Source organism: Epinephelus moara, chromosome 14 (assembly GCF_006386435.1).
Source record: "Epinephelus moara isolate mb chromosome 14, YSFRI_EMoa_1.0, whole genome shotgun sequence".
In the NCBI taxonomy this organism is placed as follows: Eukaryota; Metazoa; Chordata; class Actinopteri; order Perciformes; family Serranidae; genus Epinephelus; species Epinephelus moara.
Genome location: NC_065519.1, coordinates 8,011,749 through 8,029,272, shown reverse-complemented (window position 1 = coordinate 8,029,272; position 17,524 = coordinate 8,011,749). Strand labels below are relative to the sequence as shown.

The 17,524-nt window shown below is 39.3% G+C and overlaps 3 protein-coding genes across 3 annotated transcripts in view; 2 read left to right on the top strand and 1 right to left on the bottom strand.

Annotated features, from left to right (window-relative positions):
* Positions 1–347: 347 nt before the first annotated feature.
* On the top strand, positions 348–5,720 carry plek2 (pleckstrin 2). Its single transcript, XM_050062912.1, has 9 exons — positions 348–434; positions 677–841; positions 2,120–2,298; positions 2,425–2,516; positions 2,640–2,827; positions 2,972–3,073; positions 4,679–4,762; positions 5,075–5,153; positions 5,271–5,720. The coding sequence occupies exons 1-9, from the start codon at positions 381–383 to the stop codon at positions 5,396–5,398; spliced, it is 1,071 nt and encodes a 356-aa protein (XP_049918869.1). The 5' UTR covers positions 348–380; the 3' UTR covers positions 5,399–5,720.
* Positions 5,721–6,959: 1,239 nt separating this feature from the next.
* On the bottom strand, positions 6,960–14,265 carry si:ch211-10a23.2 (Galectin-related protein A-like). Its single transcript, XM_050062918.1, has 4 exons — positions 13,931–14,265; positions 13,534–13,619; positions 10,848–11,028; positions 6,960–7,836 (listed from the first exon to the last, which is right to left on the bottom strand). Exons 1-4 carry the CDS (start codon positions 14,237–14,239, stop codon positions 7,693–7,695), a joined length of 720 nt encoding a protein of 239 aa, XP_049918875.1. The 5' UTR covers positions 14,240–14,265; the 3' UTR covers positions 6,960–7,692.
* Positions 14,266–16,030: 1,765 nt separating this feature from the next.
* zfyve26 (zinc finger, FYVE domain containing 26) overlaps positions 16,031–17,524 on the top strand; it is a 44,951-nt gene continuing 43,457 nt past the window's right edge. Inside the window, exon 1 of the mRNA XM_050062888.1 lies at positions 16,031–16,142. The gene's annotated coding sequence lies outside the window, so the exon portion shown is untranslated. The remainder of the gene's footprint in view (positions 16,143–17,524) is intronic.

The following is a 17,524-nucleotide window of genomic DNA, read 5'->3' as shown; positions in this document are numbered from 1 at the left end:
GTCTCTCCTTTGAGGCCAAAAAAAGACTGGGTGCTGCTTTGTTTTTACTTGTTCTGGATTATGGTGATTTGCTGTACATGAATACATCTGAACATTGTTTGCACATGTTAGATACAGCATATCATGGTGCACTGAGATTTGTTTGAAATTATAAAGCCTTGAACGCTCAACCTCCATGTTGAGCCTCTGAAGGAGTCAGTGCGCCCTCATGTGATAACTGGAAGAAACTGCAGCATTGGATTAGCCTCCCAGTGTTGAGCAAGAGGTGTGTGAGGGTGTGCGTGTGTGTGTGTGATCAGGGTGACGCACTCCCCTCTACATTAAAAACCTGAGCAGGCAGGAACAGACAAGGCTCAGTTGTTAAGATCACACTGAACAGAATGGATACAGAGAAGAAGAACGTGATTCTCAGAGAAGGATTCCTGGTGAAAAGGGTAAGACTATTTCCTGGAATACATGATAATGCATACTCTGTAGAATGTAGATTTCATTTAGCGACATGTAGTGTAGGATGTAGCAGATGTTAAATACATTCAGATTTTTATTTGTGGAACAGAGTTTGGGCTGATGCAAAGTTTAATCACCAAAATCCAAGCAGCTTATTGTCACACTACAGTAAGGTAAAGAGTGTGTTGTGAGTTGTTGAGTACATTTCCAATCATTTTTGTGATTCCAGGGTCATCTTGTGCACAACTGGAAGGCACGCTGGTTTGTGTTGATGCCAGACAAGCTGCTGTATTACAAGTACGAAGGAAGCAGGAAGGACTCATGTCAGAGAGGGAAAATCCTTCTGAAGGACTGTGAGATAACCTGTCCTTATCTGGAGCATGAAAATCGACCGGTGAGTTCTTTGAGACTCCAGAGTTAGTTGTTGTGTGCTGTTTTAGAAGTTTCAAGGAACTCAAAAGTTTTAGAGGACTAAAAGAAAGTTTTATAAGAAGATTATTTTTGGAAAGTCACCTTATTTAAGCCTTGAAGAAATGTCATATGGATTCAAATGATTATATGATTTAACATTTGACATTTTTGTTTCTAACATGTCATTACAGCCCTCTATCGTTTTCTGCCTCTTGTCTTAAATGATTAAATAACTCAGCAGTTAAAATGCAAAGACGGCCAAATGAAATAATGAACAGTCATCTTAAAGTGAAGACAAAGGAAATATACACAACACACAAAGACACACATTTGAATTTACATTGTAAAGCTCAGTGATGGAAGAAGTACTCAGATTTTTTACTGTAAAAGTAGAAATACCATAGTCTGAAAATACTTCGCTATAAAAATAGAAGTTCTGACTTTAAAAGGTTACTTAAAGAGATAGTTTGGATTTTGTAGTGGGGTGGTATGAGGTACATATCCATAGCCAGTGTATTACCTACAGTAGATGTCTGTCAGTACACCCCCAGTTTGGAGAAGCGGCAGGATTCCAACATGGAAGCTTAGTGATGTACTGCTGTGGATGGGGCAGCAACAAAATGCATTTTATCCACCTAAAAAAATTAATATCAGTTCAAGTATCATTACAATGAGAGTATTTTTACAGCTTTACCTTTCTGTCAGACAGCCCATGTTTTTATCACTAATGAATGCATTTTAATGAAGACTGTGAATGTGGAGCCTATTTTAGATACTTTGGATACTAATTGGTTGGTTAGTATTAAAGTACTGCATCTTATCATGTAACATAATCATGTATTTTATGTAACTAGTAAGTTATCAGGTAAATGTTGTGAGGTAAAAAGTACAATATTACTGCCTGACATGTAGTGAAGAAGTATAAAGTTGAAGAAAATGTATATCAGTGTTAAGCTTTAGCACAGTACATGAGTAAATATACTGGTAAGACACATGTCCTTTTTCCATGTCCCGGCTGCTGTTCTTGCACTGCATTTTTCCTTCAGTGTTTTCCTTTGTTTCTATTTTTATTGGTAGAAACCACACTGAAGGTGTGGCGTCACCGTCTGAGACTCTCTGATCTTTCCACATGTATTGCCTCAGGTTACTGTTCTGTCAGGACCTGATTTCCATCATCTACCAACTCTGAAGAACAATTTGCTATCTGTTTTTTTGGCCAAAAGACTCAACATCAACCTCCTGTCTGTATATTATGTCCCAGTTGGTGTTCAAGCTGCGGACAAAGAATGGGGTGGATCATTTTTTGGAGGCTTGTTCCCGGGAGGAGAGAGACGACTGGGCAGATGACATCACTGCTGCCGTCAAAAAGCTGGGTGAAGATGGGAAGGTGACAAACCAGGAAGACCCTGCTGGATCCCAGTTAACCAACGTTGATCTGAGGTAAGTCTTACAAATAAAATTTCACCCACAGGGATGTCATCAGCATGTCTGACCCTGCAAACATGTCGTCACTGCTTCTTTATGACTATATCTCTTTCTCTTTCTTTGTTTCTTTCTCTTATGAAGCAAGGTGTTGGACTCCATGTATGACGTCCACAGTGGTATCAAGATGAGCACCCATGTGGAGCAGGGCAGCACTTACAGCAACTGTTTCTCAGGTGAACATTTACAACATCTTTATTCAATGCACATGTTTTCATATATATACTATATGTGTGTATACAGCACGTATCTGCTTTCAGTGTCACATACAGACATACATAAATGTGATGTCCCTGCAGGTTCAGCGGTGGTGGACTGGATGGTGTTCATGCAGATGACTCTGACCCGTGTGGAGGCCATGACGTTGGCCTCAGCCCTATTGGAGGAGGGTTTCTTGCGGACGGTCGGTCTGAAGAGTGTGGAGGCTCTCCGCACCGCCGGCCTCGGTGAGCAGTTCATGGACGACTCCACTGCACTCTACAGCTTTGTGAGTACCAGGAAGTCTGAAAACTGTTCCAATCTCCAGCTTGTTGCTACATGGTGCCACACTCAGAGTATTTTCAGTGTTAGTCCATTTCTTTAGCAGGTTGGAGTTGTGTTTAACCCAGGGTATGTTTATGTTGAATCACAGTCTGACAGCTTAAAGAAGAGAGGCAGTGTGAAGGCAGAGACGTCGCTGTCTGCAGTGGAGCTCAGTGGGAAAGTGATCAAGAGAGGATATCTGCTTAAACAGGTAAACACGCTGCTGTCAGCCCTGTGTTGAGACGTGAAAATAATAATACCATAAAATTTCAATTAATAGCCCGGGCTATTGTTTGCTTAAATCACTGAACTCAACAGTCCTATATTTGGGACAGGCCTTTAATTCCTTTCACACAGAACTTTTGCTCAGCAAAGATGGAAAATACGATCAAATTGTTTATTTAAACAAGTATGAATATTACTTATCAACCGGCAGCGTATCAGAGACAGAGAGAGAGTTACGGCACCCAGCATACCAACACGGCACCACTTTGTCCTGTTAAAACAATACTCACAACTTGGATTAATTTCTATTAAAAACCCTTTTGATTCTTTTGATCTGAGGACCCTTAACAACACATTCTCACTTTAACCTTGTCACATATTGAGGTTTGGTCATGGACCTTTTGAGTCTAGTCCAGATACAACGTGCAAGGTACCCTGGGTGTGTTGGTTGTTGACGTTCTGGGACACTGTGTCAAATTCAACCTGTTACATGCATTGTCTTCTTTCAAAATACACTTCTGTTTTCACAGGAAATTTAACATTTACATACAGTCTCTTTCAAAATAAAGGCACAACGTCAGTACAATGCAAATTGACATTTTTTTGCCTTAAACAACAAATACACATGGTAAGGTTTAGGAAAAAAGAACAGGGTTTGGCTCTATAATCTTACAGGATGCGAACACTGCTATCCTGGGTGAAAGTTAGTGTTTGTTGGACCCATCCAACCAGCCCCCAACTTTTGTTCTCTCCCTGCCGTGTTTCACCTGACGCCGCTGAGCGCTGTTTAACTACAATGGCAATCAGCCGGGTAACATGCCGATGTTAAAGGATGCCTTTTTTAGTCAGTGTCTGACGCTGCCCAAGCGCCGGATTTCGACGACTTTGGAGTTAGACCGGGTTGTCCGTAGGGACTAAAGGAACATGAATAACTTACAGGGTAATCGAGGAATAGACACATAATTTTTTTTTTAAGATTATGTTTTGTGGGCTTTTGCCTTTAATGGATAGGACAGTGTGTGAAATGGGGACACAGAGAGAGAGAGCGGGGACTGACACGCAGCAAAGGGTCGCAGGCCGGACTCGAACCCGGGACTGCTGCAGCAAGGCAATGCCTCTTTACATGGGGCACTGGCACTATCCACTACACTACAGCCGTCCCGAATAGACACATAATTTGAGGTAGCCAACAACCCGCTTTTATACATCCAAAGAACCTCTATAAAAAAAAAACCCCCAAAAAAAACTGCTTGGCAACCAGACCAGGCCTCTAATTGAGACAGGCCTTTATTTGTCAAACTGTGGAGCCACACCAGGCTAATAAAAGGGACTAGTTATTTACTTAGGGCTAGGCTTGTAATTGATGAGAGACTTGATGACTTATTATAAAGTGAGAATTCCATTGGTAAATGGATTACCAGCTTTTATTTATTATGAAATAGAAAGGATAAACACCAGCTAGAGGGGGTTTTCACAACCTGGCAACCTCATTTGTTCAACAACTTTGTACTATTTACCATTATGTCTTATGACTATAACAAATGCATTCAAATATGATGTGATTAAATGAAGACACTTTATTTAAACACAGGGACACAGAAGGAAGAACTGGAAGGTGCGACTGTTTGTGCTGCGTTCAGAGCCTGCTTTCCTTCACTATTATGACCCCACCAAGGTGAGTGTACAGCCCATACTATGGAGGCCCTATAATTAAAATGACTAAAGGAAGTGATTCACTTACCAGGTAAACCTTAAGGAAATCTGGTTAGTGTATTCCACTTATGGACACAGCAAATGCAAAATACTGTGTATGATGACGACACTGAACAGAGGAGATCCCAACCCAAACAAAGCTTTTGTTTTCTTTGTTGCTGCCTCAGGGCGGCTCTGAAGCTGTCATCAATCATAACACTCATAATTCTTAGTAATTCACTTCTGCATAATCTGAGTCAGTCTTATCCACTTCCTGTCTTATGTCACTTGTCAGGATGACATCAGCCCCGTTGGCGGCTTCTCCCTGCGAGCCTGTCTGGTGTCTTCTCTGGGCGATAACGGAGTTCCCTCAGGTGAGTCACTGTCTCCAACCACAGTGACCAAGATGCTACACTTCTAAACAAAGTTATTAAAGCAAATGATTACAAGATAGGACAGGTAATGATTCTGTTTTTACTTCTTTCACACAGGTGTGAAAGGCAACGTTCAAGGCAACCTGTTTAAAATCATCACCCAGTCAGACACACATTACTTCATCCAGGCTCCGACCCACCAGGACAAGATGGCGTGGATAGATGCGATCAGAGAGCAGACATAGAGCAGCGAGTTCAAACATCACTTCCTAAAATGTCCATGGGTTCATTGATCAAGAAGAAAGATTTACACATTCCATGAATGTTTACTGTAGCAACAAACTGGGATCCTGCAATATAAGTGAAAGTGTTAGTGGTTACAAAACATTTCTGTTCATTTGTCTCTAACGTGCCAGTGCTCTCTGCTTCATTATTCTGTGTTTTAAAGTTTGTACAAGGAAGATTTGAAGGGTTTTAAAAGCCCAACAGTTGTAGCAGTTTATCTTGTAATTATTCAGTTTAAGTTGTGTAATGTGTTTTACATTTTTTCATTAATAAACATTTTGTATTCAACACATATACTCCACTACTTTTTATGGCTTCAGATTCTACTTTTTCTTTTCAAATTTTCTACAATTACCGCTATAATATTGTTGCCATGAACTCTCTTGGCAGCAATAATCATGTGGTGAAAATTTGATATCATGCCAGCCCTCGTGTTCAACTAGCCCAAGGGTAGGCAACCTGTGGCTCCGTAGCCATATGTGGCTCTTTAGCCCCTCTCCAGTGGCTCTCAGTGGCTTTGACGACATTCTCCACTTGTAAAGATGTGTAGCCTATACACTGAATTAAAAGCCAAAACAAAAACGTGCATCATACATCTACAGCCTGGCACCTTTTCAACAAAATGTTGCCAAACCTCAACAGTGGTGGCTCATCTTGAGCCTCCCTAGCTAGGCTAGCAATGGATTCCAAATCCATAAAAATAAAAGTCTCAGAGGAAAATACAGAATTTAATAGTGCATGGACAGATTTATTTGCTTTCACTGCCAACACTGCAAAATTAAAGTACCAAATAATCATAAATAGCCCATCACAGAGGAGCCATCTTGTGGTAAAACATATTTTTGAATGCTCATTGAGACCTATTTTTATCTTGATATGCTAATTTAGACTTAATACATAGTGTTGCTATAAGGCTCAAATATATTTTGCAGCTCCAGACAGATTTTTTTAAATTATATTTGGTCATAAATGGCTCGTTTGATAGTTAACATTGCTGACCCTTGAACTAGCCTATATACTTCAACAGTTCCTAAAGTTCTATTGATGCTTTTGGTTTTGGTGTGACACCCCAAGATGTTAGTGGCCCCATGTGGCCACCCCTATTAAAGATTTCTGGGGGTGCCACTGTGTAAAACAAGTATTAAAATGTATTGTATTAAAACTTTTACTTGTTGAACGCTGCAGAAACCCTGAGTGGAATCTTTTTTATGGCTTTATATGGCACTATTCATAAGAATCCCCAAGAGGAAGTACAAGTAGAGACAAGAAAAGCCTCAGGAGGTATTTCTTACAATCATCAAGTTTAGGTTGAGGCTGGCTGCTCCCAGTAATCACAGACAGACACTCCCACTCAGCAAGCTGAGTCGAGCCTTATCTGAATGACTCAGGCTGAGCTGGTGTTGGTTTACAGTGAAATCATTAGTGAGACAATACCTCATGATATATGATACTGCACAGCGGGGTTTGGAGTAAATCCAGGAAGCTGTTTCTCGACCACAGAGCGGAAAACAACAAACACAATAACAACAAAAGTGATTTATTGCAGTGAAGTAAAGCCAATATGAAACATTCACATAAAAAGTGCTCGGGGGAGGAGAAAAGTACACAAGCTGATAAAAGTACAATAACAGAAAGTGTGACATAACCTATAATCCCTCCAGGTGTGTAATCTGAAGGCAAACTGAGAGAAATCAAACACACTGTGTGTATAACTGGCATGCACTACTGTAGGCTAAACTGTTTTACATTATTACACCTGTTACAGTACTTAGTCGGGCACAGAATGACAATCAGCTGATTTCAGAAACATTCATCTTCATGCAGGCGCTCGTAAACGTAAGTGCTTTCAAAGGTTAACTCCAGAGAAATCAAAGACAAACGTCTGAGATTTTTAAACGCACAAAGACGGATGCAGCACGCCTTTTACAGCAGTGACACATCACGTTTGTGCAAAGGGAAAATGTTATAGCTTCGACCACTTTTGCTTTCGGTTCAAATCACATTCCTCGGTTTATTTAAGACATTTAGCACGACTGTCACATTCAGTCATTATCTTCAAGTCCCCAAACAGGTAATCTAGTGAAGGCACTTTGTCTTGACACGTGATTACGAGGCAGGTTTTTAATTTTGTTTCCCCACATCCCCATCATGGGTTAATTTATTCACTCAAAAAGTAGCTCTATTCTAACCGTATGTGTTGTACACTGTCCCCGGAACATCCTCAGGTTGTTAATCTGTAGGCGAGAAGCTGCTGCTAGGCCACCTTGGTGAGCTGTAGGTCTCCAAAGACTCGTAAGGCAGTGAGGGAGGCGAGCCGGGAGATGCGGTGGGTGAATCCACACAGAGGCTGTCCGTCCACCAAGATACGAAACTGCTGGTGCTCACAAACGATCTCCATCTGACAGCCAGAGGGGATGAAGAGGAGGAGAAGGTCAGTCACTTATATTTTGTAAATTGTAAACAATTAAAACAGACCATTCAGTCAGCAGAGTATGAAGAGTGATGGGTGTGAAATGTTCCGAGTTGGGAGAAGTGCTTAAATCTTTTACTTAAGTAGAAGTAGTAATACTGTAGTGTAAAATACTCTCTACAAGTAAAAGTCATGCATTAAAAATCTTACTGAAGTGAAAGCACATAAGTGTTGGCATCAAAATATACTTTAAGTACCAAAAGTGCAGAATGGCACATTTCAGTAATATTCATTCATTCATTTTCTGTAACCGCCTGTCCTGTTGGGGGTCATGGGGAGCTGGAGCCTACCCCAGGTGTACCCTGCCTCACATTGGTTGCATTGGGTGCGAGGTGGGGTACCATTCACACTCACATTCACACCTACGGACAGTTTAGAGTCACCAATGAACCTGCAAGTCTTTGGACTGTGGGAGGAAGCTGGAGTACTTGGAGGAAACCCACGCTGACACGGGAAGAACGTGCAAACTTAGAAGGGCTACCCCATCTTGAGTTTGAACCAGGAACACTCTTGCTGTGAGGCAACTGGATTATAATTACTAATACACTGTATCTTACTATATAATGACGAAAACTCTGTCTGTGTGTGTGTCTGTGTGTCTGTGTCTCTGTTCCACGTTTTTCTCCTCACTGACTTGGTCAAATTTGTGAAATTTGGCACAGTGGTAGAGGGTCATGGGAGGATGTGAATGAAGCAATATTACATCAGTTGGCCAAAGGGGGGCGCTATAGCAACCGATTGAAATTGCAAACTTTGAATGGGCATATCTCATGCCCCGTATGTCGTAGAGACATGGAACTTTGCACAGAGATGCTTCTCCTCATGAGGAACACATTCGCCTCAAGAACCCATAACTTCTGGTTATATAGATTTTCCATCATTTTTTTGAACATGAACATAATCTAGGGACCAATATCTAAAGTTCCCTCTTGGCAAAAGTTGGAAAACTTACTAAAACTGAGCTTCTATAAGGCAATGAATATTGCNAATGTTTTGTTTTGTTTTCTAATTTTTGGTATGACTAAGTCATGGTATGGTATGCTGTACATAATCACGGAAACTGTCAGTGTGTAATTCTGTCTGTCAGTCATTCTGTCTGTCCCACGTTTTTCTACTCACTGACGCGGTCAGTCTATGTGAAACTGCACATAGACTCACTGACGCGGTCAGTCTATGTGAAACTGCACATAGGCATTGTGGATTGGCATAGGTAGAAGGTGACAAAGCTACCGATGGGTATGGACTAGTGTACATTACTTTGATGTTGCAGTTGGTAAATGTAGAGCTAATTTTAATTATACTTTGATGTTGCAGTTGGTAAATGTAGAGCTAATTTTAATTACTTTAAAGCCTGTTCTGCTGAGTAGTTTAACCTATAATAATACATCATTATTAGTTAATTTATATTTTGTATTAATAACATAAATCTGCAAAGTAACTCAAGCTTTAAAATAAACATTGTGGAGTAAAAAGGACAATATTTGCATCTAAAATGTAATAAAGTAAAAGTTAAAAGCGCTGTAAAGTGGAAGTATAAGTACCTAAACTTATTAACTAGTGACTAGTACAAGTAAATGTACCTAATTACATGCCGTCAATATTTATACACTAAAACTTGCTCGCAACTTAAAGGTCCAGCGTTCAGGATTTAGAGGCATCTACTGGCATCAATGATATATATTATTCATCACTATGTTTTCATTAGTTTATAATCACCTGGATATAAGAATTGTATTTTCGTTATCTTAGAATGAGCCGTTAATATCTACAAATGGAGCAGGTCCTCTTCCACAGAGTCCGCCATGTTGTCTCTACAGTAGCCCAAAACGGACAAATCAAACACCTGCTCTATGAGGTCATTTGTGTTTTTGCATTTTCATGTCAGCCACCACCCACCGAGCACCAGACATCAATAGACGCTATTCTTTGGGGTAAATCTGTACGGCCCATCCTGCACTTTATTTAGCCTAGAATAGTCCTTGAAAATTAGGCTGTGTTTAGTCTGTCTGATTGGCCCAAATTTATCCCAATAAGATCACATTTGCAAAAACTCAGCAAACATTGAGATGACGAATGACTGTTATGGTTTAAAAATAGCCTTTTGAACAACCTGAAAAAGACATCTTTTCACCTTACGCTTGTCAACCAAATCTAAATGTTGTTGAGATGTCGTCTTTTCAAAGTCTTCAACAAGGTTCGCTGGGTGGGGTAGTTCTCCTTGGCACAAGAAAGAAGTTTAAGTTCTGCAGCCTTATTGCTAGATGCCATGAAATCCTAATGCTGGACCTTTAAAGGCCCTGAAAATATTTCTTACAGTGAGCGACGTGGTCTGACATGAACACTTGGAACAGTCTTAGTTATTTGACGTGAGATATTTCTGTATTTGTGTTTTCTTCCCTGAACTTTAACTTTGCTTGTTGCTTGTTTAGTCATGAATATCTGTAAGATACAGTAAGATTTGAAACCATGTTTTTAGGAGCTTTAAGGAAAAAATTCTTGGGCTGAAGCTAATGCTTCAGTCATAATGGATCATAATCTCCGACCCTGTTACATTCTCTGCAGCATGAATTCGATTCACAGCAGGTCTTGCAAGCGTACATTTTTGTAATGGCATGTCATGTGATTATTGGATTTTGATGCAACAACTCAAAGACAGACTCATTACTTCCTGTCATTAGCCAGGCAGACAGATTTGCCTGTAGTGTATGTTTAAAGCTGACTTGCAGAGTGATTCACACTGAGTGTAACTGCAGAAATAAGTTTACAGTAACTCCTGCATCACACACATTACATCACTCAACAGAAAGAAGTGTACTAACATGTTAAGATGTTGTAGGAGTTCAAGTTTATTCCACTGTGGCTCTCACTGTCAGTCATTGAGCTGGTGTCATCTTACCACCCACAGCCTATGAACATAACATCAGAAAATGTAAACGTACCTTGAAGGATTCCCCGGATGCAAAGGGAAAGAAGGAGAGGGTAGTTTCAGGTCTTCCCCACTTTCCAGCCAAGCGGGCGTTGCGATGGACGGCTTTATCCATGAAGCTCACCTTTAACTGAAGTCCCACATCTCCCTCTGCGTCCTCCTCCTGAGGCTTACTGGACAGAACCACCTCGATGCTGCTCAGAGACACACACACGAGACATCAGGGACGGACGAGAGTTTATGAAAGTTAAAGAAAAGACTCACACGCAGAGGTCAAATGTAACTCAGTATGTTTAAGTCAAGCACTGTCAATCTGAGGTACTTGAGTATTTCTCCTCATGCCACTTGTGCTCCACTACATCTCAGAGGCAGATACTGCACATTTTACTCTACGAAAATTACATGACAGCTTTAGTTGCTTTACAAATTAAAAGATATTTTTGGATGTTGAGGTTCTGACTGTTGTTCTGACAAAACAAATGTTATGAAGGTGTCACATTGGGCTCTGGACAATTGTGACGGTATATCTCTCTATTTTATTAATATTTGACAAATAAAAAACAAACAGTTGATTAATGGAGAAAATAATCAGCAGATTAATCCATTATGAAAATAATCAGTTTCAGTAGATAGAAAATAGTTGAAAATGAGCTCCACCTCAAACAGCTACAACAATAATATCCTGCTTTTACATTACTGAATACTTTTACTTTGAATACTTTAAGTACTGATATTATTTAGGTAATATTTTCATTGCAGGACTTTTACTTGTACTGTTTTTTACAGTGTTTTATTAGTACTTTTACTTAAGTAAAGGATCTATACTTCCTCCTCCACTGCTGACGCAGCTTCTCTGTCTGTTTGCCTTTCATTATCTTCTGATGAATCAGCTGGGTTATATATCTGTGTAGATTATCTGGAGAACAGTGACATCTTCTGGTCTTTATCTTAACTGTAATGCAATGAGGCATTTAATGAAGACTGAATAACAGATTTATAGTTGATAGTGGTCATAAGCACACTCATCAATAAAAAAAAATGTGTAGAAGACATGTTGGCTTATTTCTGCAGGAGAATTTATTATGGTCTACTGTTTATTTTTGCCCAGTTGTCAATAGTAGTAAAGTAAATTTACTCAAAACGCAAATGCTGTACTTTAGTACAATTTTGAAGTACTTGTACTTGAGTATTTGCATTTTATGTGACTTCTACTCCACTTCAGAGGAAAATATAGTTACTTTACAGATTAATATTTTTACAGAGAAAACATGATCATAGATATATGATATCATTTATAGAATACGATGCACTGCTTAACATTTGACCATCAGACATTATATAAAGTAGTTAAGTAGTTAAGTTAGTAGTTAGATAAAGATAGATATACTCCATTGTCATATACACACAGGCCCAAAATACACACCCATGCACCAGCATGACCTATACATGCATTATATGGCGAGATGTCAGAGTGAGGGGGCTGCCTTGGACAGGGACCCCAAGCATTTGGGGTTTCGGTGCCTTGCCCAAGGGAACATCGGCAGTGCCTAGGAGGCGAACTGGCACCTCTTCAGCTACCTATCCACGCTTCATACTTGGTCCATGGGGACTTGAACCGGCAATCCTCCAGGTCCCAAGCCAAGTCCCTATGAACTGAGATACTGTCGCCCCATGTATTGCATACATGTAAATGCATCAACAGGAGAACTTGTAGGTACATATGCTGCATTACTTCAGTACTTTTACTTATGAAACACTTTGAGTCTAAGACTTTTACTTAACTGGGAGTATTTTACAATGTGGTGTTAATACTTTTACCAATAAGTAAATGATTGGAATACTTTTTACACAGTGATCATGTACATGGTCGTGATTACATGCAAACATAAAAATGATAAACAACACTTTTCTGCATAAATCTTCCATTTTGCAGGGAGTTCATGCTATTGGCATTGTATTTTATTTATTTATTTATTTTACAGTTTTTGGTAATTTACATTTTATTTGAACCTGATCTGAGCACCAAGATGACAAAGAAAATGTTTTGGCTGCACCTTTTTGATGACCCAAACAGTAGATTTGGCATCTGGCAAGCTCTGAGTAACAGTTAACTTGGCCTTTATCCTGAACCCAGCTACACAATCATTCCTAAGAAATAGAAATCAAGATAAAAAGCTCTGTCATGTTGCATTCAGTAGCCTATTTAGGAAAAGGGTCATTTGAGAGCTCCTGATGTCCCTGCTGCTAAAAATAAGTTTGCTGACATAAAAAAAAGTTCAGCGTCACGGTTTATTTTTCTACAATGTTGTCTTTGGTGCAGCCTAATTTTCATCTATAACTGGACCTCGGTGAAGTCTGAATCACTATACAACCAGCTGATGTTATCAAACCAAAGCAATCCCAGTGTGACTCTTCAGATTTCATGGGATTTTGCAGCTCTCCCACGCACATTCACATACTAACCTATAATTAGGAAACGCACTGACATTACAAAGATATTTTCCCAAAACAGGGACTAGCTGGGTGGTTGGCATATGCGCTCAAACACAGGCAGCAGCTGTCTGTGCGCTTTCACAATCCTGGTTTGGGGATTTTTTTATGACTGACTTTAATTGGCTGCCACGTCACGTGCACGACAGTATATCAGTAATGTATATTCCGCTTTTTATTCCGAGGTGAAAACAGGTGTGTGCACTTACTTCTTAGGTTTTTGGTTAATAATTCCCATAACGACCAGTTTCATTGAAGGCCGCAGCCCACCCTTTATCTCTCCGGTGTACTCCCCCTGTGAAACAATAGACATGTTTTGATGAGCGGTCAAACAGGGTGAGGCCTACACCTAAACACAGTGTATTAATGCACCATGGTCCCTCATCATGCAGCCTCTTGAGGTCTCAATCTGCGCTGAGCTGCAGCCTATGGCACCGATGGGAACAATAGCTGTATTGATCCACATCCTAAACAACCAGTGACTCAGCTGGACAAACTAAGCTCCTCTATTTCCCTCCGAAGACACACACAGTGAATGAAATCATATTTTTGCTGAAATGATGCAATGCATGCCGTAAAGCTGTCAAAGAGCACACAGCTACATACATTCTCTTTCTTGTCCTTTTCTTCCATTCCACTCAGGGCGTGATGCGGTGTGGAGGTTTCGAGCCGGTGATGCCAACTGAGGACTGATTGACTCTGCCTCCAGCTGGCAAACCCCGCCTGTACTACGTTGTCATAGAGACAGGCTCCCAATTTGGCGGTGATGGTGGTGGGAGACGGGCGGAGAGGGGGATGTATTATAAAGCTGAATAGACACGTCAGTTCAATATTAATTATCTGGATGAAAAGTTGGTTAAAGGAGGAGGCTGTTTTGGGGGAACCGATGTGAGGTGTGGTTTTCTGTTGCGTCATTTTGAAGCTGCTCTGTCAGTATGTAGTAACTGTCTGCTTCACATTTCTATAGTGAAGGACACTGTGTGCTGCAACCTTCAACCTGATGCTGCCTTCATGGTCACGGTTGTGCTCGTTCAACTGGTGCGTAAACATTACTGAAGACAGTTCAGTATCATCCTGTCTTTAGACTCTTATTTTATTTCATGTTTTTGGTCTTAATTTTGCATTTAAGCCCATCTTTATTATTATTATCATTAATAATAATAATAATAATAATACAGATGATAATAATAATAATAATAGCCTCATTTGTAGGAGCAAAGTAAAAAAGTAAATCTATCTTGTTTCCTCTTTTCCAGCAACAGAACTTGGTTAAATCTCAGTGGTGGTCCAGTTCAGCAGTGTTGGAATGTATTTACAGTAAAACTTCAATTAAACGCCCAGTCCCTTTTACTAGCCTAGTTTGGCAACACATTTTATATACATTTACATAACTTTAGTCACTTTATAGATTCAGATTAGTGAAACAAATTATAAATCAACTAATACGTTTTGATGTAAAATTATAGAATAAACCACTCAGCAGTATATAAAGTAATTAAATTATCCTCACCTTTACCAGCTGCAACGTTAATGATGAACACACTGACACATTAATAATTATAATCCAGTAATATAACGCACATTATTCTGAAATTGGTCAAGTCCCAATGTCTTCAAATGAGTACTTCCTATTTTACAGCGTCTTAGTTTGTAACTGTTGCTAAAATTGGTCAAATTTGTTGCCATATCACACTACAAACATTATTAATCATAAAGTTTCAACCATAAAATGCGATCAGGTTTTAGTCCTTGTCCACTTTTGTGTCAGGATCAGCTGCAAACTGACTTGGCAGAGATGGCTGATCTTGTTTTTACATGGATTAGTGTAATGAGCAAATTATCCTTCCACATGTTCAACGACAGAAAGCTTGCTATTACTTTTACTTCTCTAGATAGTCAAGTCTGATCGTCTTCTCGGTGCTCCACCAGGGCCTCTAGATGGGTCAAAAAAGCATCCACAAACGAGGACAACAAGTCTAAGTTAAGTGGAATGAAGTATAAGGTCAAGTAAACCCAACATGTGATGTCCTCATATGAGGACACAGGGTGTCAGGAAGATATGAACAAAACTAGAAAAGAAAGTAGGAAATTATTAGTTTAACTAAATATTTTTATATTCAATATTATATTGTTTTTATAGTTTATGTAGAAAAAGTATAAAATTTTGTAACAGACTGATACTAATTTACAAAAGCCTCAAACCATGACAGAAATGGGTTTGCCTTTTTGAGAGCATATATGGAAAAACACACTATTTTAATTCAATGGAAGTTCTTTTAACAAATATTTCTAGGTGGCAATTATGCCCCATCCACCTCAGGGGCCCCAGCGCAAACTGCACTGTGTATATGTACGCCCTTGAGGTAAATAAAAGATCTGAGTACTTCTTGCACCCTTGGCTCCATGGCAACTGAGCAAACTCAATCTGCTATTGGATACTGTGCGATACAGTTGAAAGCTTTAGGACCAGCTGGTTGAAATCGTTTCCAAGTTCACAAGATAAATTGTCAACTTTTACAGACTATTTCTTTAATCTCCTGCCTACAGATTTAGATCAAATTAAACATTTATCTGACGTTTTACAGTGGTCCTCCTATTTGAATTCCTGTATTTCCGACAGCACATGAAGGCAGCAGTGGGAGAAGAGAACGCCCACCTCATGCCAACCTTTGACCAACCAGCGGAGGAGAATCAGCTGATTCTGTCACATGACCTTCGTTAACATGCACCCAGCAGCCTAGCATAACAGGTCAGGAGAGAGCTGGAGCTAGGAGTGTAAATAGTCCCCAATTTAGGGGGAAACAACACAAAGAAATGAGTAAGTAACTTTGTTGAACACTCGCTAACCTGTAAACGCTTTGTGCGCGTGGCTGTTAGCTGTTACGGAAGTTAGCTAACTTAATGTTTGAGCTACAGACAGTCAGCAGGATTTAAGCTAATGCTAACGCTAAGGAGTGACATAAAGGTAGCTGTCAAATCTGAGAGGAGGCGAACAATGAAACTGGGAACAGGGACACATTTAGAGTGAATTTAAAGGCGTATTTAATCAGACTGAAGCAGCTCGGTTTACAGTTGTTTTAATTTGTTTGTTAACTTGCGTGGTTTGTTTGCTCAGACAATTAAAGGCACATATGAGATATTAGAAACTGAATGACATTTCACACCTTAGGTAACGTTACTCATCTTGCCTCCAAGTGACGTAAGTTGTTATTCAAGTGAATATGCATGAATAATAGCTTGTTATCAAACAAGTTTAATTAATTAGTTTTGGTAGTTGTGTCACAAATGTCCGCAGCAAACTCATGATAACAGATGATGAAACTGAAAGTGCTTGAAATAAATTATTGGGAATGATTATAGATTATATATAATCCTGTAAACCATAACTTGTGTCAGTGCAAAAGATAAAATGAAATAAATGAATGAATGAAAAAAATAGATGAATCTATTGCAATACAAACTGCAGGAATTCTCAAATCACACTTCAGGATACACTCTACACTCTCTGTTGTTGACTTATGAGGAAGTATGAAGTATGAGGAAATGAATATAAAACAAATCTAAATCTGATTTTTATGCTTCAAGAGAGTTAAAAGAATTGCAAACACACCTGCTTATCAGGAACCAACTAACCCACTGTGTATTACATGAAAGGCTCTACAAATTTTAAAATGGCACATTGATCATGTGTTAAGGGTTAGGGTCAAATTACTACCTGCAAGTATCTAAAAGTTGTTTAAAATGAGAGGACTTAAATATGAGAAATATGAAAATTTAAGAAACAAAGGGTCAGGACTAGAGTTTAAGAAAATATCAAGTGAATTTAAATAAAGAATAGATTGTAACTCCAGCCTTCACCTTTCTGTTATGTTGCAAGAATATATTATTTTTCCTTTTTATTGTCTTTTATCTCAACTTGATTGTGTTATTATTTACAGACTGAAATAAAGTTAATTGACCAAGTTATTTTTTGAGTATATCGATCGTTCGTTTCAAATAACATACATTTCTTTGTTTGCTGCTATTGTTCTTTGTTTTTATTTCCTCATTTGAATGAACTGTTTTTATTGATTGTTTTTGTTGTTTGATCTTTTTGAACAAAATGTTCATTCATTCATTCATTCATTCATTTTCCGTAGTTGTTAGGGGTCATGGGGGGGCTGGAGCCTATCCCAGCTGACACTGGGTGAGAGGCAGATT